This window comes from Protomyctophum bolini, assembly GCF_963924005.1.
Source record: "Protomyctophum bolini genome assembly, chromosome: 24".
NCBI classification, from domain to species: Eukaryota; Metazoa; Chordata; class Actinopteri; order Myctophiformes; family Myctophidae; genus Protomyctophum; species Protomyctophum bolini.
The window spans coordinates 27,152,104-27,176,499 of record NC_137885.1 but is presented as its reverse complement, the minus strand read 5'-3'; the positions used below and the strand labels follow the sequence as shown (position 1 = coordinate 27,176,499).

The window sequence follows — 24,396 nt, the reverse complement described above, 5'->3', positions numbered from 1 at the left end:
TATATATCTGGTGTTGTGTGTTTATAGCTATCTAGCTATATATCTGGTGTTGTGTTTATAGCTATCTAGCTATATATCTGGTGTTGTGTTTATAGCTATAGCTATATATCTGGTGTTGTGTTTATAGCTATCTAGCTATATATCTGGTGTTGTGTTCATAGCTATCTAGCTATATATCTGGTGTTGTGTTTATAGCTATCTAGCTATATATCTGGTGTTGTGTTTATAGCTATCTAGCTATATATCTGGTGTTGTGTGTTTATAGCTATCTAGCTATATATCTGGTGTTGTGTGTTTATAGCTATCTAGCTATATATCTGGTGTTGTGTTTATAGCTATCTAGCTATATATCTGGTGTTGTGTTTATAGCTATAGCTATATATCTGGTGTTGTGTTTATAGCTATCTAGCTATATATCTGGTGTTGTGTTTATAGCTATCTAGCTATATATCTGGTGTTGTGTTTATAGCTATCTAGCTATATATCTGGTGTTGTGTTTATAGCTATCTATATATACAAGTGAGAAGTGGTACCCATACTCATTCTTCATGCTCTATCTCCGACCGAACCACACTTTCACCACACATCTCTATATGCAAAATACATTCGCCACGCTCCCCGAACTGACATAGCCTATTTTTTAGCCCTTCAAGTGTCTTAGTTACTCTGCAAATATTACTTTTATGAAACACGCTGTTATTGCTCAACGTCAACAGCCTACGTCACAATCGTCATGTTGGCGTCTACCAAAATCGTCATGTTGGCGTCTACTACGCCAACTACGTTCACTTAATGGGGCCAGTCTTTCACAGTGACACACATGTTACATGAACCACGCGCCCGGGATGGTTTCTACCCCTCAATGTCGTATTTGCTGCGCCCTTCTAATGCTGCGCCCTTGCCACAACACGCGAGAAACAAGGAATTTAACCACGCTACTTGCATACACTGCAACTCGCTTACAATTCGCAAACCTGGCAACCTGCCTGCCCTGCCTCATACGTCACCAGCTCCGTCGAGCTCAGAATCTGTCGCAGCCATCTTGCTTTCCATTTCGATGGGAGAGTGGACATTTAATGCAAATAAATTATTTATAGGTCCAGCAAGCAAATCATGATGGTCTGTTTGTGCTCAATAGGTCACAATCACATTCCGAAATTAGGTGTTGTGTTTTCTATGACATTTTCCCCAGTAGTAGTTGCATATCTATCTCAGCTTTTGCCTGATAGCACACATGCTAACGTCAGCAGCATTTCAGGACAGATTGCCATAGCAACATACAGTGTGCGCAGACCTAACATGAGTTGCTTACAACACAAACACACAGCCTTTTAACCACGCTACTTACACACAACAGGTCGGGAGTTATTAAACCGAACGTGGACGCTGTTTCAGTGTTACATTTGCTGCGCATATCGGAATAATTGTAACGGCATGCATGATAAATGTAACAACGCTAAAAAACACCATTAAACATATCGTTTTCAGCTTAAAGCAATTATATTTCATTGAAGCAACTCCTTAGCATTGTTTTCATACCATGGATGTGATAAGAAAATGTATCAAACATAAGGGAAATATTAAATAGTATCGGGTGTACCAGTTTGGCCATTTCTTTTTTTTCAATGGGCCAATACATTGATTAAACAAACGTTTGATTGATTGAGTTGTACAATGTTATACAACCCTAAACTACTTTTAGAATACACTACACAATACAATACAATTTGACAAAACAATGGTACATTTCCAGCCATTCAATTAAATTCCCTTGCTTGAAAGGAAGGAAGTAAGGATGCATCTTAATACAGGATCCAGCAGCATCTTAATGATCTCCCATCTAGAACTGGAAAAACAACATTCCTCACCTATAGGCCATCCTTGGGGTGGGGAGGGGTGCTACTGTAATTGTTGCAGTGGTCAGGGTGCTTAAGTGGGCAGATACTGTAACTAGCCAGGGGTGCTAATGTCATTGTGCTGGGTGTGGTCAGGGTGCTTAAGTGGGCAGCTTAGCTACTGTAACTAGCCTATTTATTTGTTTCTAAAAATGTCAATAATTAAATATATATTTTTTAGATTTGCCAATTTTGGCAGTGCCATTGATTGATAAGTTGCAGCATTTGATGTGTGTAGTTCTTTATCCCTTTCTCAACATTTATACAAGTGAAAACATGTGAGCAAAAAGATGTGATCACCTGTAAACTCACTCATTTACAAACAAGCTCACATCACAACAATAATCCATGTAATAATCACAATAACAATACTAATAATAATAATCATAATAATAACAAGAAGCATCTTTGTAAACTCACTCATTTACAAACAAGCTCACATCAGAACAATAATGCATGTAATAATAATAACAATAATAATAATAATCATTATAAGAAAAACAACAATAACACTAACAACAGTACAGTACAGTAAAGACGTACAGTAAAGTACAGTACAGAGGACAACATTACAGTACAGTGCCATACTAAGGAGTGCAGTACAGTATTATAATAACAACTCCCGCAATTTCTTTCTTCCCATATTGCGCTGCAACGACACTGGGATGAGCCCGGCGAAGCCGGGCGAAATTCTAGTCTAGCTATATATCTGGTGTTGTGTTTATAGCTATCTAGCTATATATCTGGTGTTGTGTTTATAGCTATCTAGCTATATATCTGGTGTTGTGTTTATAGCTATCTAGCTATATATCTGGTGTTGTGTTTATAGCTATCTAGCTATATATCTGGTGTTGTGTTTATATAAATCCTTTGAATACCAGGCCACTATACTACTTGGTCAATCCTCTATGCCAATGATTAGCATTTATCGCCCGCCAAAATGCAGTAAAGCAATATTTCTAACAGAAATATCAGAACTTTTATCTATCTGCTCCACTAACTATGATAGAACTCTTATCTCTGGCGATCTTAATCTTCATCTGGATGATGTTACAGATACTGTGGCTATGGGCTTCCTAGAGTTATTGCACTCCTTTGAGTTTATCCAACATGTTGTTGGGCCTACTCATAAACATGGGCACACTCTGGACCTGGTAATTTCTAAAGGGCTGAACATCATTGTGGAAAGGACTATTGAAAGGCCTGAGCTATCAGACCACTATTTGCTGTGTTTTAATATGACTGTCACTGAACTAGAGAAAAACATCACTGAATATACTATAAAAAAGCGTTTTTTTAGCCCTTCTGCAGCCGATGAGTTCTCTCGTCATCTGGGCCCCCCCCTGCCCGATACCCCCCCAGTGAATGATATGGTTCAAATTTTCAATCTTAAACTAGAGTCAGCTCTCGATATAGTGGCTCCTTTTAAAACAAAAAAGAAACGTAACACCAGAATAACACCTTGGATAAATGAGCATACCCGCTCACTGAAGCAAGAGTGTCGTAGAGCCGAGCGAGCCTGGAGAAAAAACAAACTCACCAGCAAACTAGAAATTCTTAAAAAATCAACAGCCGCCTATAACAAAGCCCTGCGTCTAGCAAGGCAGGCATATTTCTCTGGCATTATAAATGAGAACAAGAAAAATGCCAGAGTCCTTTTCTCTACCATTGAACGACTTATAAACCCCCCCCAGTCCTACAAGCAGTCATTCCCGGCCTCTAAAGCTAAGTGTAATGAGTTTGCATGCTTTTTTGATAACAAAATATTTAACATTAGAGCCGATATTATGAATGGTGCTGCTGCTAGCACAAACCTTCAAACAGCAGCTAATGGTCCCAGGGTAGATCTCCCCAGGGGGAGCCTATTAACGTTCTGCGAAATTGATGAAGACGAACTCCGCAAAACCATATCACAGATGACATCATCCTCCTGTTCATTGGATACAATTCCCACCACCTTTCTCAAAGAGGTCTTGGACAGTGTGATTGGAGATATACTAAAAATTGTAAACAGCTCTCTACAATCAGGTGTCTTCCCAGACTCACTGAAGACTGCTGTAGTTAGGCCCCTACTCAAGAAACACAATCTTGATCCCTCCGTTTTGGGTAACTATCGACCCATTTCAAATCTACCCTTTCTGGGCAAGGTTTTGGAAAAATGCATCTTTCATCAATTGGATGTATTTCTACAGAATAATAATGTGCACAACAAATTCCAATCTGGCTTTAGGAAAGGCCATAGCACAGAAACAGCACTTGTAAAAGTAATGAACGATCTTAGGGTGTCTGCCGACAAGAAACATGTATCTGTTCTCTTACTTCTAGATCTAACGGCTGCATTTGACACGATTGATCATTCAATTTTAATACAGCGTCTGGAGCACTGGATAGGCCTGTCTGGTACGGCCCTGTCCTGGTTTTCCTCCTACCTATCAAACAGAAGTTACTTTGTCAATCTAGCCGAGTTTGACTCAGACAACCACGACATCAGCTCTGGTATTCCACAGGGCTCGATTCTTGGCCCCTTGCTTTTTTCCTTGTACATACTGCCATTGGGCGAACTCATTACCAATCACGGAGTCAATTTTCATTTCTATGCTGATGATACCCAACTTTATCTTTCTGTTGCTCCAGATGATCCCTGTGCTCTAGACCCGCTGTTGACCTGTTTGTCTAGCATTAAATGTTGGATGAGTGAGAACTTTCTCAAGCTAAATGAGGATAAGACAGAAGTTCTCATCATCGGTTCTAGTGAGCAGAAACAATCAATAATAAGCAGACTTGGTAACCTGACTGTAGAAAGTAACAGTACAGTAAAGAACCTGGGGGTTATTATTGATTCTGAATTGAATTTTAATTCTCACATTAATCATGTTACCAAGATTGCCTTTTTTCACCTTAGAAATATTGCACGAATCAGAGCCTATTTGTCCTTGGACGATGCAAAAACGCTAATCCACGCCTTCGTTTTCTCTCGGCTTGACTACTGCAATGCACTTTATTCAGGATTGCCTAAGAAAACAACTGACAGATTACAACTCGTCCAAAATGCAGCAGCCAGAGTTTTAACTAGAACTAAGATGAGAGAACATATTACTCCAGTTTTGGCATCACTGCACTGGCTTCCGGTTGTTTTTAGGATTGATTTTAAAATTCTTTTACTTGTCTATAAAGCTCTCAATGGCCTCGCACCTTCCTACCTAAATGACTGCCTGCCTAAATATGTCCCAAACCGCCCCCTAAGGTCTTCCACTGCTGGCCTGCTCGCGCTGCCGAAAAAAATGGCAACTAAAAAATACGGGGAAGCAGCTTTTTGCTTCTATGGGCCGTCGGCATGGAACAAACTCCCACTGTACCTTCGTCAGGCAGCCTCTGTAGACATTTTTAAAGCTCAGCTCAAGACCCACTTCTACAACATTGCTTTTAAGTGAGTTTTAATTTGCACGTTCCCACCCTGCCCTGACTGATTTGCTGCATGTGGTGTTTTTATTATTATTTTATTTGTTTTTATTTGTTTTTATTTATTTTATGTTCTTATATTCAATTTTGTTCTTTGCCATTGTTTTATCATTTTAACTACTTATTTTTATTGTATTCTATTTTTGCCCTGTGAAGCACTTTGCGCTACATTTATGTATGAAAGGTGCTATACAAATAAAGTTTATTATTATTATTATTATTATTATTATAGCTATCTAGCTATATATCTGGTGTTCATAGCTATCTAGCTATATATCTGGTGTTGTGTTTATAGCTATCTAGCTATATATCTGGTGTTGTGTTTATAGCTATCTAGCTATATATCTGGTGTTGTGTTCATAGCTATCTAGCTATATATCTGGTGTTGTGTTTATAGCTACCTATCTGGTGTTGTGTTTATAGCAGACTCCTTACTCATATGTGCACTTGCAGTTTGTGACACTCACTCCAGAGGGCCACTACAGTTCCACACTCACTCCAGAGGGCCACTATATTCCCACAATCACTCCAGAGGGCCACTATATTCCCACAATCACTCCAGAGGGCCACTATATTCCCACAATCACTCCAGAGGGCCACTATAGTTCCAACACTCTGTCGTAGCAGAGTAATTGCAGACTGAGTGAATAATGAGAAGAGAGCAGTCTGCCTCTGCGTTGGTGCCAAGGTCTATTTCTGCCCGTATGTAAGACGCATTCCCCCCTCGTTATCGCACCAGTGTCAGAGTGCATGACATTATGGAACGGAGACTCCGTTATTATATGAGACATATGGGCTATCATTAACCACTTAAAGCCTGTATATATATATACGTCGACCGGGGGTCCCCCAGGGGGGTCTAATCTATACCGTCTTATTGTATTTTCCATCTACACCAAATCCCTTCGCCAGGAAAATAGTTGATGACATCATCGCGGTGTGTCGAGGCGTGCTGTGCTCGTCGTTGTAGATCGGGGTCCATTTTCCGAGTAGGTTCGTTGAGAGACGTCACATGACATGTCACATGACATGTCCAGAATAGGGACGGTCGGACGCCACGCGGGGTTAACCCGTTCTGACCTGAGATCAGATTAAAAAAAATGTCTTCTATACATCCTGACAGTTTTCATTCTGACCTGAGATCAGATTTAAGAAATGTCTTCTACAACATCCTGACAGTTTTCTGAAAAAGCTATGTTTCTGTATGTCAGTGGTTCTTCGATTCTTTTCAAAATTGAAAAATAGCAGATCTACAAGCTCGTAGCGCGCCACTCGGTGGCACGCTATGAGCTTGTAGATCTGCTATTTTTCAATAGCTTTAAAGCATAACATGACGCCAACACCAAAAGGGGTTCCCGTTCAGAATGGGTTAATGTGATTGAGTGTATAACAGTCCTACTTCATCTCTGAACCAAGTACTCCAATTCAGTATATTGAAGGGTTCATTTAAAAGAGGAGGGGGCTTCTGAAGGACACTGAGAGAAAGAGCTTTGAGTTGAGTGCTTCTCTCTGTTGTCCTCCTCCTCCACCAAGCCTTGGGGGACTCCCCTCCCTCCCTCCCCCCCTCCCTCCCAGTACTCCTGTGTAATCAGATCAGAGTTGATAACCTGGCACGGTCTGCAGCGTAGCGAGGCAGCGAGCGCGGTGTAGTCGAGGCTTTCCAGCTAGGAGTTGGATGGAGACGGATCTCGATCCAAAGGCCTTTGTCCTAGTGGAGATCCATCGCTGAGGGACCTTTTTGGCGGAGGCGTCTTTGACAGCTGTTTGGACGCGTGTGTGTGTGTGTGTGTGTGTGTGTGTGTGTGTGTGTGTGTGTGTGTGTGTGTGTGTGTGTGTATGAAGGGTTTCACTCTGATGTAGTGGTGGTTTCCACCCTGTGATCATTGAATTGATGGAGCCCTTGGGGGGGGCAGGGCCCTTGGGGGGGACACGGGGCCCTTGGGGGGTCGCAGGGCCCTTTATGGGATGCGGGGGGGCCTGGACTTCTAGTGAATAAGTCAGTGTTTGTGTTCAGACATGACACAGTGTATATATTTAGATGATAAAAGTCAAAGAGCACCTCAAGCTTTGATGAATGGTTGGCGAAAGGGCCTTTCTGTGTGGAGTTTGCATGTCCTCCCCGTGTCCCCTAGGGTAGGTACCCTCACAAGAACATGCAGTAATCCTGGTCACTAAACTGCCTCCCCCTGGCCAGCCGGGGCGCCTGATGGAGGGGAAAGGAACTGGTTGGAATAACGTGTTCCTTCCACGCGCTACGACGTCCAACCAGGGAAACTCCCCCCCTGTCAGGTGTAAAGGAGCAACTTGGAGACTCAGGCATGAAGGAAGCATGAGTTCAAGTCCGTTGCTCTCCCCTTGTCCCCCATATATGGGGCCTAGGTTGGTGGAGGGTGTGTAGATTAGATCAATGACACAGAGGTGAAAAATGGGTTACAAAATCGTGGGATAAAACATATTATAAAAAAATAAAAAAATGCTTTGTTGAATGGCTTCTCAAAGTGTGATCTTCATCCCACTAACACAAAGACTTCTCTCCACGACCTCCCTGTACTGCTGCGACGTGTTGTGAGCTTGTAGATCTGCTATTTCCAGCATGCAAACCAAGTGTATAATGACTTATACTGGATCTCTTGTCCACTAGCCCCCTTCCTATAGCATTTTAGTCTGTAGTTTTTAGCTGTTGACGAAATTGTCAATACATTTAGTCTTAGTTTTAGTCGTCATAGCGCAGTGGAAAAAGGTATAGTCGACGGACATTTTTCGTCTTCCGATTTAGTCGACGAAATCAACAGAGACCGGGAGGGAATGTGTTATTAACGTTATTATTAGTCCCGTTACATCTCAGTGGGATCTTTGTCCTGGACATACAGTATGTATACAGTATAAGGCCTGTAAACACACCTTCTAACCTGGTTTGTTTTAAAGAGCGCCTCGCCTCTGTTTTAAATGCACTGTACAACATCTTTCTGTGACTCATTTGACCTCTCATTTCTGTGTGTGTGTGTGTGTGTGTGTGCGTGTGCGCGTGTGTGTGCATGTGTGTGTGCGTGACACAGCCTCCCACTGTTACACTTTCATACTTTCATCTGACACACAAACACACACACACACACACACACACACACACATGGAGCCCACCCTCCATGCATAAAACATGGCGTAACCTGTATTGTATGGCTCATGTTTGCGTTAGCAGCGAGCCAGAGAGGTCCGCCCGCGGGTCCTTTGATTAAGCAAAGAACCCCAACCCAGGGTTCACACACACACACACACACACACACACACACACATGCACACGCGCGCGAGCACACGCACACCCCCAACCCAGGGTTTTCTTGTCTAATGAAGAGATTACTGAGTCAGTACCCCCAGTACCCCCCTGTCACCATGCGCACACACACACACACACACACACATGCACGTCGCACACATGCACGCACATAGGACAAACGCAAGCATTTGGGAAGCGCAGTCATCACACATGGAGACACACACACACACACACACACACAGATAAACCCATGTATCCTCTCTGTGATAGTGCGTTGGTTGTTCTCCCTCTCTCTCTCTCTTTGTGAGGCAGAGAGACATCATGAACCCATGAAGAGAGAGAGAGCCAGAGGTCCCTAATTAATTTACAATCCTCCATGGATCAGGGGTGGGGGTGGGGGGGGAGGGGGTGCGGGGGGGAGGGGGGGGGGTTAGAGAGGAGAGCCCTGGGTAATTCGGCTTGGGTAAATAATGTTATAATCAAATGCTGTCCAATTACTGAGGAGGCAAGGTTCATTCTGGACTACATTTGCGACTACATTACAAATCCTGCAAGGCCTGCAGAAATTAGATTTGTCGCGTCGTTGTTGTGACTTTTAAGTCCACTGCAATAACCTAATGTTCTAAAATGGTGCACTCTCTATACATACATTATATCATATATTTTTTATATGCAGTACAGTTGTACATTTAGTGTATTGAAATCAATACCATATCTGTCCATCCATTGAGGGCTTTCTATAGCTACATCTTTACATATATATGGTAGATGATTATAATGTTGTATTATATCGATTTGAAGATTATTTTTTATCAGCCAGGAAATGAGACTGGGCGGGGCTGGTAACATTAATAAAGGCCTATAAATTAATCTGGAAAAACACACAATCCGGGAATTGAAAGAAGAAGAAAAAATATATCTATATCCAGCTAAAGAAAGAGGTCTGTTTAGAATCCAGACTCTGCCATGTCTTCCTTTTTCATATCGAGGTCCATTATTTATTTATTCTGCTATTTGAGCCACGGGGGGGTACGGCAACCATGTGATGAGATTTAGCATCGCACACCCAAAAAATAACCTAACAATATTTTGTTGTCGATGAGGATTTTGTCCGTAATTCCGTGGCTGTATTATTGATTTATTGTGGTTGTTTGGTGCCATTATAGGGGAGACAACAGGCAAAACGTTGATCAAAAATAACAGTTCTTCTACATTCTCTAATAGTGTAGTATAGTGTAATCAGATCTACAAGCTCGTAATGAGGCACCAAGTGCCCCGCTACGAGCTTGTAGGTCTGCTATTTTTGAAAAATTGTGAAAATGTGGCGCAGATCTTATTTGAATATATATTCTTTCACAGCGTTTTTAACTGAAATCTTTGCTTCTGGGTGGGGGGGGGTCCCTGGAACAACATTTTCAGATGGGGGGCTTGGTGGCCCATTACATATCATTTTTGTGGTCCCTTGACATGAAATATTGAGCACCACTGATGCCCAAAATAGGGTAATAAGACCTATATGCTCCATCAAGATGTGGTTTTACAACCAGTGCATTCAATTCATTGTTTGAGACCCACTGGCTTTGTTTGGGGGATCCAGAACTGTTTTCTCTCAGGACAAGGCTGCCCTCCGCTGGATGAAAATCGCTAGTGCAGCACAGAGCTATAATTATATTCACACACACACACACACACACACACACACACACACACACACACACACACACACACACACACACACACACACACACACACACACACACACACGCCCGCAGTAGTTCTAGACAGCCAAGTCATACTAGCAGTGGATTATCCTCTCAAATCACTGGATTAATCAGACCAGTGTGTGTCCAGTGGAAACCTCGTATGAATCTGATCTCAGGTCAGAATGGGTTAACCTCAGGAAAAATGTTCTCACAGACGTTTTGCCAAGCGTTGCTGTCATCACATCTCCCTCTGTTGACTGTTATAGAAGCATCTTCCCAGGGTTAATTGTTGGCTGTACAGTACGTGACGTGTAACTATACGCATGCATACTGTATGCTCGTTGCTTTTTGCAGCTTATTATAATGGCTTTGGGAACTGTACAGTAACAGCAAAATAATATGCTTTCAATTAGCACGGACAGGCAATCACCGGGCGAGACAAAGCCAAAGCCAATGAAGTCTTGTGCAGACAATAAATAACTTCATCTGTGAAACTGTGCAACGTATTGCCTGGAACCCGCACTGGCCACATAAAGATATGCTAATGCTTGATTTAAGGGCTCCTCGGCCCCGTTGTTAAATCGCTGGGAATTACATATTGAACAAGAGCAAACACGAGAGCATTTTTACTATTATGTTAGGCAATAAATCCAGTGTTGTTATTGAAGCTTTTGGCTGAGGCTGTGTTTGGTATAAGAGACGTAGTGGAGCGGTGTGCGGTTTATGCCCGCAGGGGCTCCGGGAAGGCAAAAACAGGAGCAACAGATTAACCCATTCTGACCTGAGATCAGATTCATACGAGGCTTCCACTGGACACACACTGGTCTGATTAACCCATTCTGACCTGAGATCAGATTCTAAAAAAATGTCAGTCGATTTTTCAAAAATAGCAGACCTACAAGCTCGTAGCGCGCCACTCGGTGGCGCGCTATGAGCTTGTAGATCTGCTATTTTTCAATAGCTAAAGCATAACCTGATGCTAATACCAAAATGGGTTCCCGTTCAGAATGGATTAAAACCCAGGTTTTTAAGGCTACCGTTTAGCTCCCTTTTGTGTGAATCAGTGAACAATGCTGTAAAAGCAGTGTTGTTTTTGGCAGCAAAATGTCTATTTTTGGTTTAGTCGTATATAGTCTTTTGGAATGAAACTTCATTTTAGTTTTAGTCACATTTTAGTCATCTGGACTGTTTGTTTTGTGTTAGTCTGGCTTCATGTGTTTTAGTCTATTTTTGGCAGGCCTTAATGTCGTCTTAATGGCTGAGTTTACACTTGCATCTACAAGCTAGATCTGCTATTCTCAGCATGCAAACCAGCATTTGTCCACTAGTTGTTTTTACTATATTTAGTCTTCGTTTTAGTCGTCATATCTTAGTTTTCATGTAAGTTTCCATTTAGTTTTCGTCAAGTGAGAAAGGGTGTAGTCGACGGAACATTTTTCATCATAGTATTAGTCGACGAAATTGACACAGGCTGTAACGCAAAGTTTATTTAACAACGTTCTGACCTGAGATCAGATTCTAAAAATGTCTTCTACATCCCGACAGTTTTCATTCTGACCTGAGATCAGATTCTAAAAATGTCTTCTACATCCCGACAGTTGTCTGAAAAAGCTATGTTTCTATGTCAGTCGCTATTCGATTTTTCAAAAATAGCAGACCTACAAGCTCATAGCGCACCACTCGGTGGCGCGCTATGAGCTTGTAGGTCTGCTATTTTTCAATAGCTAAAGCATAACATAATGCCAACACCAAAATGGGTTAATGCATAATTTGCAGCCGCGTTTGTCGAGAGGTGCAAATGTTCGTAAATAAATACTGAAAGCTGATACATATAGGGCAGGCCTATAGTTGCATAAACTTTATATAAAGTGTTTGTTCTCATTGTGTAAAAAGCGCAAAATGTTGTTTTTTTGGCCGCATGACAAAGACAAGAGCATGTCTGACGTGTGACGTTTGTTTGACGTTGATATTTAATTTATGAACGTATAATGATATATAGTCTCTCTCTCTCTCTCTCTCTCTCTCTCTCTCTCTCTCTCTCTCTCTCTCTCTCTCTCTCTCTTCTCGTGATCGCTTGATGAGTAAAAAAAACAAAATGAAAAGAAACGACCTCTGTGCTGTTCCTCCTCTCTGCTTCATCTTCCTCTTCATCTTCGTCCCAAGCCCAGTTTCCATAGAGCGAGCAGGGAAGGATCCAGGAACTAGCTTTGGTTTGGGTCCAGCGTTTATAACCCATTCAAGACAGGAACACCCTTTATGGTACAGTTTTAAAGCATTATGCTTACACTTTAGCTATTGGAAAAAATAGCAGATCTACAAGCTCGTAGCGTGGCACAGAGTGCCGCGCTACGAGCTTGTAGATCTGCATTTTTTTTCTTTTTCTTTCTTGGAAATGTGGTGCAAATCTTTGAATATATATATATATATATATATATATATTCTTTCAGAGCGAAAGGTTTTAAACTCAAACCGATTACATATAATTCTGGGGGTCCTTGACATGAAATACTTTGAGAACCACTGATATAGAAACATAGTTTTTTTTCTCCAGAAAACTGTCATGATTTAGAAGACATTTGTGACAAAAATTTGACTGAGGGGCTGCCAATGGAATCATAGCTTCAAATTGACATATTGGTTGTTCAGTTTGACCCACCGGTTTTGGAGTTGTGGCTTATAAAGTAAATGTCTTGCAGAGAAAACAGCGAATGGACCTCTGGTCTAAATGGAATAACCCATTTTGTGCGGGAACCCGTTTCGGTCTTTTAAAGCAGAAAAAAATAGCAGATCTACAAGCTCATAGCGCGGCACTGAGTGTCGCGCTATGAGATTGTATAGGTCCGCTATTTTTAAAAAATCGTGAAAATGTGCCTCAAATCTTTGAGTAATATATTATTACAGAGTGAACATTTTAACATTTGCTTCTGAGGTGTTCCTGGAACAACATATTTTCAGATGGCGGTCGGCGGCCAATTACATATAATTCTCTGCGTCTTTGACATGAAATATTGAGCACCACCACTGATACAGAAACATTGAGGTATTTCAGTAGAAAACTGTCAGAATGTTAGAAGACTTAAATGAAGACGTCAGGGCGGCCTAAGTGGGCTAATATAGGTCCATGGAGCTACTTGGCACTGTGGCTTGTGGTGCTTTATGGTGTCTGTAGCGCTGGATTTACGGCCTCCATTATGCCTGACAGACGGGGCCTCCTCCCCGGTGCGTAAAAAAGAAGCTCTTCACATAGTAGTAGTCTGTGGATTTATGGTCGCACTGAGAGGAGGAAGGAGGACCACGACTAGGGGCTTTTTCCCTCTTCTTCTTTTAGTGGTGACTTGGTTTTTAACCCAGTTAGGACCGAGACCAGATTGTCTTCTAAATCCTGACAGTTTTCTGAAAAACGTATGTTTCAAATGTCAGTTGGTGCTCAACCCTTTTCATGTCAAGGACCCCTGGAATTATCTGTATTTGGCTGCGAAACCCCATCTGAAAATATGTTGCTCCAGGGACTGACTCCTCCCCCAGAAGCAAAGATTTGAGTTAAAAACATTCGCTCTGAAATAATATATATTCATAGATTTGCGCCACATTTTCACGATTTTTCAAAAATAGCAGATCTACAAGATAGATCTGCTATTTTTCCAACAGCTAAAGCATAACATAATGCTTACAACACCAAAAGGGACCGAGACCAGATTCTACCAAAAATGTCTTCTAAAGAAATCATGACAGATATCTTAAAAAAACAAACAATGTTTCTACTGTAATAATCAGTGGTTCTCAAACTTTTTCATGTTACCCCCCCCCCCCCCCCACCCCCCCCCCCCCCCGCGAGTTTAAAACATTGTGAAAGAATATACATTTGCCACATTTTCATGATTTTCCCCCCTCCAAAATAGCAGATCTACGAGCTCGTAGATCTGCTATTTTTTCCAACAGGTAAAGTTTAAAATAAAAGTGGTTACAACAACTCCTATAGTGCTGCACTCGGTGCCGCGCTATAAGAGCTTGTAGATCTGCTATTTAATAGCTAAATTACGGTATAATAACATACCGTAATGCTTAAAACACCAAAAGGGGTTCCCGCCCATAATGGGTTAATGCGCTCTCTTCCCATCTCCCCGTTGGCATGGCGTTCACAAACAGGATTACTTCATGCCAAGTCAACTCAACTCACTGCACTACAGTGACGCATTATTATTTACTGTTTGGCATTAGGAGAGTTTGGACATATGTTTTTTTGAAGAAAAAAAACGTTGTTTGTTATAATTGCTTTTTTAATTGAAAGCAGAAGACTTTGATTCATATTTTACCGTAATGCTATAGCAATGTGTTCTAGCCTCGGCCGGGAGGTGAATCCGGGACTACTTTCTGGCCTTGACATGACAGCCCATACATCCAAACAGAAAAGTCCTAACAGTCTGTAGTGATATGGGAAGGGTTGAAAAATGTGGCCACTGATGACGTAGTCTTTCTCCTGTGTCTGTCCTAGTTGTCTGTCTTCAGAGTCTTTCTCCTGTGTCTGTCCTAGTTGTCTGTCTTCAGAGTCTTTCTCCTGTGTCTCTCCTAGTTGTCTGTTGTTAGTCTTTCTCCTGTAAATAGTACATTTTAAATAGTAAATAGTTGCCTGTAAATAGGAATGGAATTCCTATTTACAAATAGGAATGGAATTCCTATTTACAGCTTGGAACATCATGGCATTGTGGACAAAATCCTATATCCAACGATAACAACATATTCTTTAGTGTTGGGTCTGATGGATGTCATCAAATCAAACGTGGGTCCTTGACATGAAAACAGGCTGAATTTGACCCACTGCACTTGAAGAAGAATATCCACTCGACACAGTGGTTATGATCCCGTTTCACCACTAGATGTCGCTGTAATACTTCCATGGTGGAGCTAAAGCCCACCATGGGCTTGACTATGCAGGCTTCATTCAGTCTGAAATATTTTTCACATGAAGTCCCTGTTTTCATTGTTGTGATATTAGTCAGTGTGCCATATGGAATTATGATGACACCATATCCAAAATGCAAATGTCCCCCAACTGATTTTGATTGTCCATACTAGGAATAGGATACACATAACAACCTTAGACACGTTTTCTTTCACATCAGGATGTAATGATCGTTAAACTCCCCAGTCATGATGAGGTATAGGAGTTTGAACGTATGCACAATTATGTTTGATTGATTGATTGAAATATTTATTAACAGTTTGCAGAATTACAGTACATTTCAAGCACAAACTCAATACAAAGACTGTTAACTTGTGAGTGGACGACCCCAATAAAGCATTACACTTGTTTACAAGAGGGTCCACCTTGTTCAATTCATCAAAACATTTAGAGACGTACAAAATAGACACTTTTATAGTTAAAGAACAGAACAGGAATTAATCATAAATGAAGCAAAAAGGGAAAAGAAACATATACTTTTCACAGGGGCCATGTGCTAGGGCATTCACTTCTAGTCATTTTTACTAGTTGACTAGTTTACTACTCGACTAGTTGACTAGTTGTTTAACCACCTTTTTTTTTGGAAATAAATATTTGTACATTTAAAAACTGTAGATTGCTGACTATAACTATAACCTACCTGATCTTGAGGCCTACACAATCGGAAACTCATCAACTAGTCAACTAGTACCAACAAGGTGGACTAGTGGTTTTACTAGTCGACTAGTTGAATAGTCGACTTGTTGCTTAATGCCCTATTATGTGCAGGGTGTAATTTGTTGGATGTGAGTATTTAGACCTGAGGACTATAAAAGAAAAGGGGCTTCTAAATCCTAACAGTTTTCTTAAAATGTTTCTGTCAGCAAAGCAAGACAATACTTTTAATACTTTTAAGTATACATTAAGCATTTCTAAATCAGATCTGTCACGTCTTAAGCTTTGGTGCCTCAGTTTTAATTCAAAAGGATTTCTTTCACTTCGTTCCTTTTGAAGTGATTCCTCAGTACTCAGTAATCTCTTAGAGCCGCAACAATTTTTGTGTTTAAGGGGGGGGGGGGGGGGTGGAGGAGGGGGTTGTTTTTTTGTGATGTTATAATTCCAACTGAAGTAAATAAATCCGCAGCTAAGAAAATATAAAGCTTTAAAACGCTGTAAAAGCCAGACATGTCATAAACAGTCTCAGGACAATATTATATACTGTACTCTTTGGGGAAGAGAGAGATTGGGCCCGGGCATACACTTTAACCCATTCTGACCTGAGATCAGATTCTAAAAAAATGTCAGTCGTTCTTCGATTTTTCAAAAATGGCAGACCTACAAGCTCGTAGCGCGCCACTCGGTGGCGCGCTATGAGCTTGTAGATCTGCTATTTTTCAATAGCTAAAGCATAACATGACATGATGCTAACACCAAAATGGGTTCCCGTTCAGAATGGGTTAAAGATCCGCCACTCTTGTCTGCTTTGTCAGAGGAAGAGCCAAACGTTGTAATCTCAAACATCTCATTACTCCTTAAGAGATGAGTCTGCAGGCACAAAGCCCAGAGTCTTTGAAGTCTTATTTATTTTATTTGTGTATTTTTTTTTAGACAAGGACGCTCTTCTCTTTTCGCTTCTCTTTTCGGAGAGAGGGACGGTCGATGCTGACGAAGCAGGATCCTGCTTTAACCCTTTCTGAACGTTGAACCCATTTTGGTGTTAGCATCAGGTTATGCTTTAGCTATTGAAAAATAGCAGATCTAAAAGCTCGTAGCGCGCCACTCGGTGGCGCGCTACGAGCTTTTAGATCTGCTATTTTTGAAAGATCGAAGAACGACTGACATTTTTAGAATCTGATCTCGGGTCAGAATGGGTTAATCAGACCAATGTGTGTCCAGTGGAAACCTGGTATGAATCTGATCTCAGGTCAGAATGGGTTAACAGACAGTGGGGAGAGGAGAGCATGCAGGCCTGGGTGTTTGTGGCGTTAAAAAAAAGGTTCACGGTAGACTAACCCATCCGTAGAGACATCTCTTTTGTCTGTGATGATGATGATGATGATGGGGTTATTACCATTTTGGACTGAAAAGGCTGTTTCTATGTCAGTTGTGCTCAACCTTTTTCATGTCAAGGACCCCCAGAATTATCTCTATTTGGCCACGGACCCCCATCTCAAAATAATGTCGTTCCAGGGACCCCCCCCCGAAGCCAATATTTTAGTTAAAAACGTTCGCTCTGAAAGAATATATATTCAAAGATTTGCAGCACATTTTCACGACTTTTCCAAAAATGGCAGATCTACAAGCTCGTAGCGCGCCACCGAGTGGAGGAGGCAACGCACCAGCGGACTTTATCGCCATCACGTTTTTACTGTCGTTTTTCTTTGCCATAGCAACCGAGAGCAGGGAGGGAAATTGCAAAAATAGGAGTAGTAGTAGGCCTCCTAGCTGTTTCCGGTAACTTATGAGCTGTGAACAAAACAATAGAGGGGTTTTTTCTCCAGATCAGGATGGCTCTAATAAATGCTAGTGATAAAACTGCCTCCCCCTGGCCAGCCTGATGGGGCGCCTGATGGAGGGGAAAGGAACTGGTTGGAATAACGTGTTCCTTTCCACGCGCTACGACGTCCAACCAGGGAAACTCCCCCCTGTCAGGTGTAAAGGAGCAACTTGGACACTCGGGCATGAAGGAAGCATGAGTTCAAGTCCGTTGCTCTCCCCTTGTCCCCCATATATATGGGGACTAGGTTGGTGGAGGGTGTGTAGAGCCCAGGATCACATTAGATGATTGACACAGGGGTGAAAAATGGGTTACAAAATCGTGGGATAAAAAAAAAAAAATTAATAAATGCTTGTGATGAGATCAGTCAGCTCTCAGGTGGATATTCTTACTGTTACAGTAGAGCAGTGGTTTTATTTCAACCAGTGGTCCAACCCCTAGGCCGACAACCAGCTAAAAGATGGACGGTTGTTATTAACCAAATGGACCCTTATTGATCTTTAACTCTTGAGAGCGTAACATGAAACCAAACGGAACTCTTGGGGGCGTAAAATGAAAATGAATTGACAAGAGTGCGTGGCGTGGCATGCATGCATGCGTGTGTGTGTGTGTGTGCGTTGGAATTATACCTTCACTAAAAACACGGGACAGCGCTCCACACGTTCCCCAAACTCTCCTCCCTTCTGGCTCCAAAGCTATATGGGAATGCACTTCCCATCGCAATCAGAACTGCAGCCTCACTCACTGCAACCTTCCACCGTATAGTCTGAAAACCCACCTCGTCAGACTCCATCTTATAGCCTTATTGCCCTATCACAGGCATACTGTATGCAAAGGCTCAGCTTACTGTATGCAACTTAGATAGGATTGTATGTAGACATAGCACTATATAGTATAAGCATAGTTTCATTATTCCACTGTTGGGTCCTTAGCTTACGCATGTTTCTTGATGACACATTTTGTTTGTATTATGATGTATTACCAGGTTTTTGTTCTTGCTTACTGTAAATCGCTCTGGATTGAGAGCGCCTGCTAAACGCCTACTATGTGAGCCCCGTCTTAGCTCTCGAGGAGTTGATCCCGTAGATGGACCTGGTTGACGCGCTGGTCCAATGCCATACTGTTTGTGCTGAGTTTGTGATAATAAAACACACAGGCAGCTCCTGTTGCTTTTGACACATTTATTTCCCAAGCAGTGAGTACGGCATCAGTATCTGCGTAATTTCAAAATGAACAATAATCAGCATAACAAACAAACAAACAAACAAATAAACATTCCAGACAAACGCTCCAGCGTTTGAACAACAGTGACATATACCTGCGGTCAAAAACCATCGCCCTTCCGGGTCAATCCTCCCTACAGATGCCAGTGAACCTGACGCTTATAAGGATAACAGCGCCACCCCATGGTCACAAATTCACTTGACTTATTGTACTAATTTGGCCCTTACACCTACATTGTGTTTGTTTTTCCCACAGCGAGAGAAACTGATCCACGAGCTAGAGGAAGAGCGCCGCCTTCGACTGGACAGCGAGAAGCGTCTCCGCGAGGTGACGGAGGAGTCGGAGCTGGGACGGGTGCAGATGGTTTTGCTCCAGCAGCACTTCTCCAGGTAATCCCCTAACCCTAAACCCCTAACCCCTTCTCCAGGTAACCCCCTAACCCTAAACCCCATCCTCTATGGACTCTAGACTTGATTTAGTCTCCTCTTATGTGTGTGTGCGCGTGTGTGTGCGTGTTTTAGAAGTAGTAGGACGCGAGTGGCTTCTTGCCGTTCGTTTTGGTGAGAAACTACTGTGGAAATGAACTGTAGGCTCTCGCTCTGTCTGAAGGGATGTTTTCCATTTTTCGGGGGTCAAAAAGATCAAGGGTCAAAGGTCACACAATAAAGTCAAGGTCCAGATCGGGAACAGATGTGCAGTCATTGGACTCGGGACGAGTAAAAGTCTCGTGTTCAATATCTCTCTCTAGGTCGTCATCAGACGAGCCCTCCATCGTCGTTTCCAGTCATCCCGGGTGCTCCATACATCCGGCCAGTTCGTTGGTACTTTGCGCTCCTGCGTCGTTCTTGAGTACATCACGTATGTTAGCGTGGGACGTCCTCGTGACCGATGCCCGTGTCTTGGTTCCCACAGCACCAGTTTGCTGGCTGGCAGCTCTTGGTGTCTTTGTGGCAGTGTGTCCTGCTATAGTGTCATTCTCCTGGTGTCTTTGGGCAGTGTGTCCTGCTATAGTCTCATTCTCCTGGTGTCTTTGGCAGTGTCCTGCTATAGTCTCATTCTCCTGGTGTCTTTGGCAGTGTCCTGCTATAGTCTCATTCTCCTGGCTGCTGTTTTCTGGCTCACCCTTGGCGTTCCATCATACAGATTTGTGTTGGTAACATGTGTGCTCTTGTTGATGTTGAGTACTGCCCGCAACATTCTGGTGTAGCACCCATCGAGAGACTTCTGCAGGGTTGGCTTCAAGGTCCAGCATTCACTGCCGTCTAGGAGAACACTAAAGTAAAAGTTCAGGCTGTCGGCAACAAAATGTAGGCACTACTTAAAGTACTAAAAGTAAAAGTAATTCGGACTTGAATGCAGAATGTCCCAATCGGCAGGCCAAATATATATAATTTATGGTGTCCTTGACATGATGGAATCATTTGAGAACCACTGATACAGAAACATTAGGTTTTTCCTCCAGAGAACTGTCGTGATTTTTAGAAGAAGACATTTGGTATAGAATGTGCTCCCAGCAGGTCTTAACCCATTCTGGGCGTGAACCCCTTTTGGTGTTATAGCATTATGTCGTGCTTTAGCTATTGAAAAATAGCTGATCTACAAGCTCATAGCACGCCACTCGGTGGGCGCGCTACGAGCTTGTAGATCTGCTATTTTCTTTTAAATTGAAGAACGACTGACATAGAAACATAGCTTTCTCAGAAAACTGTCATTTTCAAACAGACATTTTTTCAGAATCTGATCTCAGGTCAGAATGGCTTAAACGGTTGAATTCAGCCTCTCTGCAGTGACCTCCACCTCACGGAGCTTATCGGAGCCATCATGAAACCCGCCGAGGCGTGGCGGCGGCGGCCGTCAGACTCGCAGCTCGGGAGACGGCGGGCGGGGCGGCGGCGGCTTTTTATTATTTCCCAGACGAAATTGACGGCGTAATTAACCCATTCTGAACGGGAACCCATTGGTTGTGTGTGTTAGCATCATGTTATGCTTTAGCTATTGAAAAATAGCAGATCTACAAGCTCGTAGCGCGCCACCGAGTGGCGCGCTACGAGCTTGTAGGTCTGCTATTTTTGAAAAATCGAAGAACAACTGACATTTTTAGAATCTGATCTCAGGTCAGAATGGGTTCATCAGACCAGTGTGTGTCCAGTGGAAACCTCGTATGAATCTGATCTCAGGTCAGAATGGGTTAGGGTGAGCGATAGATAGGAGCCGTGGGTCGCTCACACATCACTCATGCACAGAATGAAACCGGGGGGAAGAAATTCACATTGACTCCTTATCTCCTCATTAAGCCATTTTGGACGGGAACCTCCTTTTGGTGTGTTTTAAGCATTATTATGTTATAACTTTAGCTATTGGAAAAAAAGCAGATCTACAAGCTACAAACATGTTTATTATTTTTGAAAAATCGTGAATGAAAGAATGTCTATTCAAATCTCTATTCAAATCTTTGAATAGAGAATAGAGTTTCAGTTTTTAACTCAAATCTTTGCTTCTGGGGGGGGGGGGGGGGGGGGGGGGGTCCCTGGAACAACATATTTTCAGATGTTGGTCGGCGGCATATTACATATTATAATTGTTGGGGTCCTTGACATGAAATATTGAGAAACACTGATATAGAAACATTGTTTTTCAGGGGGAAAAAAAGACAAAAGACAGTCAAGGCCTAAATGGGTTAAAGTTAGAGAGAGAGAAAATTCTGCACATTTTTATTTTTTAACTGTCTCCCGAGTTATAGTTCGGAACCGTGGCGTATAGAAGTCCCTGTTGCGGGGGAGATGTTAAAAAATGTTAAAGAGCCGTTTTGCAGATTTATCGCTGCACTAAAAGACGTGTCTTCATTGACGTTCCAGAAGTATGCGCTCCACAAACGACCGGTTCTCCCGGTTATACGGCGTGGCGTTCCGCTCCGCGCACACGGCCGCTCACAGCGCCACGGCGGAGTGAAGCCGCCACAGCCGCCATCTTTTCCCACATCTTACCCCCCGGACCCCCACTTTGGGAACCACTGGATTAGCATCGGAGGGTCCCGGGAGAGGCAGATGGTCACATCAGTGCAGGTTACTTTAATTAGGGGATTAATTGGGGGATTATACCGGCCAGCCCAAACTCACTGGGTCACTGGGCCGTGCTCTGACCGGTCCTGGGAGAACCCTGACCCCCAGTTGGGTCTGCCAATATCGCTGTTCAGTTATTGGCAGAGGGATATCATTCGCACGCACGCAGTGGGCGGCGGTGGCTCAGGGGTGTAGAGTGGCCGGATGGTAACCGCAAGGTTGCCAGTTCGAACCCTGTGTGCTTCCCCAGAGTTAGTGTAGAAGTGTACTTGAGCAAGACTCTGAACCCCTAATTGCTCCTGATGTGCTGGTCGGTGCCTTGCATGGTTTCCGCTGCCATCGGTGTGTGTGAATGTGTGTGTGTGAATGAGTGAATGTAATGCACAATCTATGTAAAGCGCCTTGGATAAGCGCCATATATAAATGCACCATTTACCATTTAGCACGCACGCACGCAACCAAGGAGACACATGTTTCATGTCTTTACAGTAGATATATCCTAAATCCCCTCGCTCCCCCCTCCTCTCCTCTCGCCCTCTCTCTCTCATTAGCAGGCAACAGTGCAGCACTAATACTATCTCTCTCTCTCTGTTTCTGACAAACAGCGCCCCTACTGGTACTCATAGTCATTGGCTCATTAACGTCACATAGGTGAACACATAGGTAAACACATACTGTAGGTGAACACATAGGTGAACACGGACATTGCTGTTCCTTGGAGTGGTTGCACCACTCAAAAATCATCTAAGCATATATTGCCTGCTTGCTTATAGCAGAAATGGAAATGAAAAACTAAGCTCTAAAGATATTTTAAAATATATTTTCGTGAACGGGAAATGGCAGCTTCCTTAATACTCTGATTTCTGGGAGGTGTGTAGTTGTTCCAGACTCATTCGTAGAGTGTGGGCTATAGCTGTATACGCTATGCGCGAGGCTAATCGCTATACCCGGTTTGAAAAAGACCTTTAGTCTGTATTAAAGTGTCTATTGTCTTGAGGGGAAGTCGGCACGTCCTCCTCGGTCCAACTTGGTTCATCTCAGTCCATCCTCGTTAGTAGATAACACTCTTTTTAGAGATAATACTGGCAAATCATGAGGGACGTGGAATCTTTTAAAATAGCCCCTGGAGTCTATTTGAGTGGAACTAATGAAGTGTGCCTTGGATGGTGGTGGCCCAGAGCCATAGAGTCAGACAGAGTTACGACATTGAGGGGGCAGAAAACCGAGCGTTCGAGCGCCGTTTATGCAGCCTGGTTGGAGAGGGACAAGCTGGAGTCTGAAATACATTGTTTTCAACAAGGGCGGTGCAAATATGAGCTATTTTAGGCATGTGTGCAACATGACAACTGTTAAAGTATTGTACAGTGACAACTAAAGTCTCTGTATAATGTTTATGTTTTTTCATGTCATATGAAAGCAGGGAATCATAGCTTCAAATTGACATATTGGTTGTTCAGTTTGACCCACCAGTTTTGGAGATATGGCTTATAGAGTAAATGTCTTGCAGAGAAACAGCGAGTTGAGAAAACGGGCTTGAAAAGGTTCACTTCTGTGGACTCTTTAACATTACACCTATAGCTACGTGTTTAAGCATTTATTTCATATTTACATGTCGATTTTCTGACACTTATTTCAGACATGCTCTAGTACTGTACGTGAAGAGTACTGTACGTGTTGGTGTTTTAAGCATTATGTTATACTTTAGCTATTGAAAAATAGCAGACCTACAAGCTCATAGCGCTATGAGCTTCTAGGTCTGCTATTTTTTTTTAAATGTATTACAAATCTTTGAATATATATTCTTTCAGAGTGAACGTTTTTTAACTCAAATCTTTGCTTCTGGGGGGGGGGGGGGGGGTCCATGGAACAACATATTTTCATATGGGGGTCGGCGGCCAAATACATGTAAGTCTGGGTGTCCTTGACATGAAAATGTTTGAGAACCACTGACACAGAAACATGGGGTTTTCAAGAAAACCATCATGATTTAGAAGACTGGGCATTTACAGTCTCTGTATCAGACAGAGTCACGTATAATGCCGACACTTGCATTCAGACACAGAGGTGTGTTCTGTGAGAATGTGTTGGGGGGAGAACTATACTACTAGCGGTAATGAGCTGCTTGTTAGGGGGGGCCACTTTATGGTGTGACACATACAGGAAGACACGCACGCACGCACGGCCGCACGCATACATTGAAAAGATCAGAGACGTGCGACAGGAGCCAGACAAACTCCAGGGAGTGTGTGTGTGCGTGCGTGCATGTCTTTGCCTCCTGCAGCCTTCTCTGTGGCATGCAGGGGGTTGAATGTTTCGGGGCAGGAACTCGATGAAAACAATCGCCCTGAA

The 24,396-nt window shown here is 42.7% G+C and overlaps 1 protein-coding gene across 1 annotated transcript in view; it reads left to right on the top strand.

Annotated features, from left to right (window-relative positions):
* Positions 1-24,396, top strand: part of LOC308311846 (nck-associated protein 5-like) — a gene marked incomplete at its 5' end in the record, with an annotated part of 117,833 nt that overhangs the window by 13,931 nt on the left and 79,506 nt on the right. Inside the window, one exon of the mRNA XM_080758621.1 lies at positions 19,244-19,377. Coding sequence (XP_080614747.1) covers positions 19,244-19,377 — 134 coding nt within the window. The remainder of the gene's footprint in view (positions 1-19,243; positions 19,378-24,396) is intronic.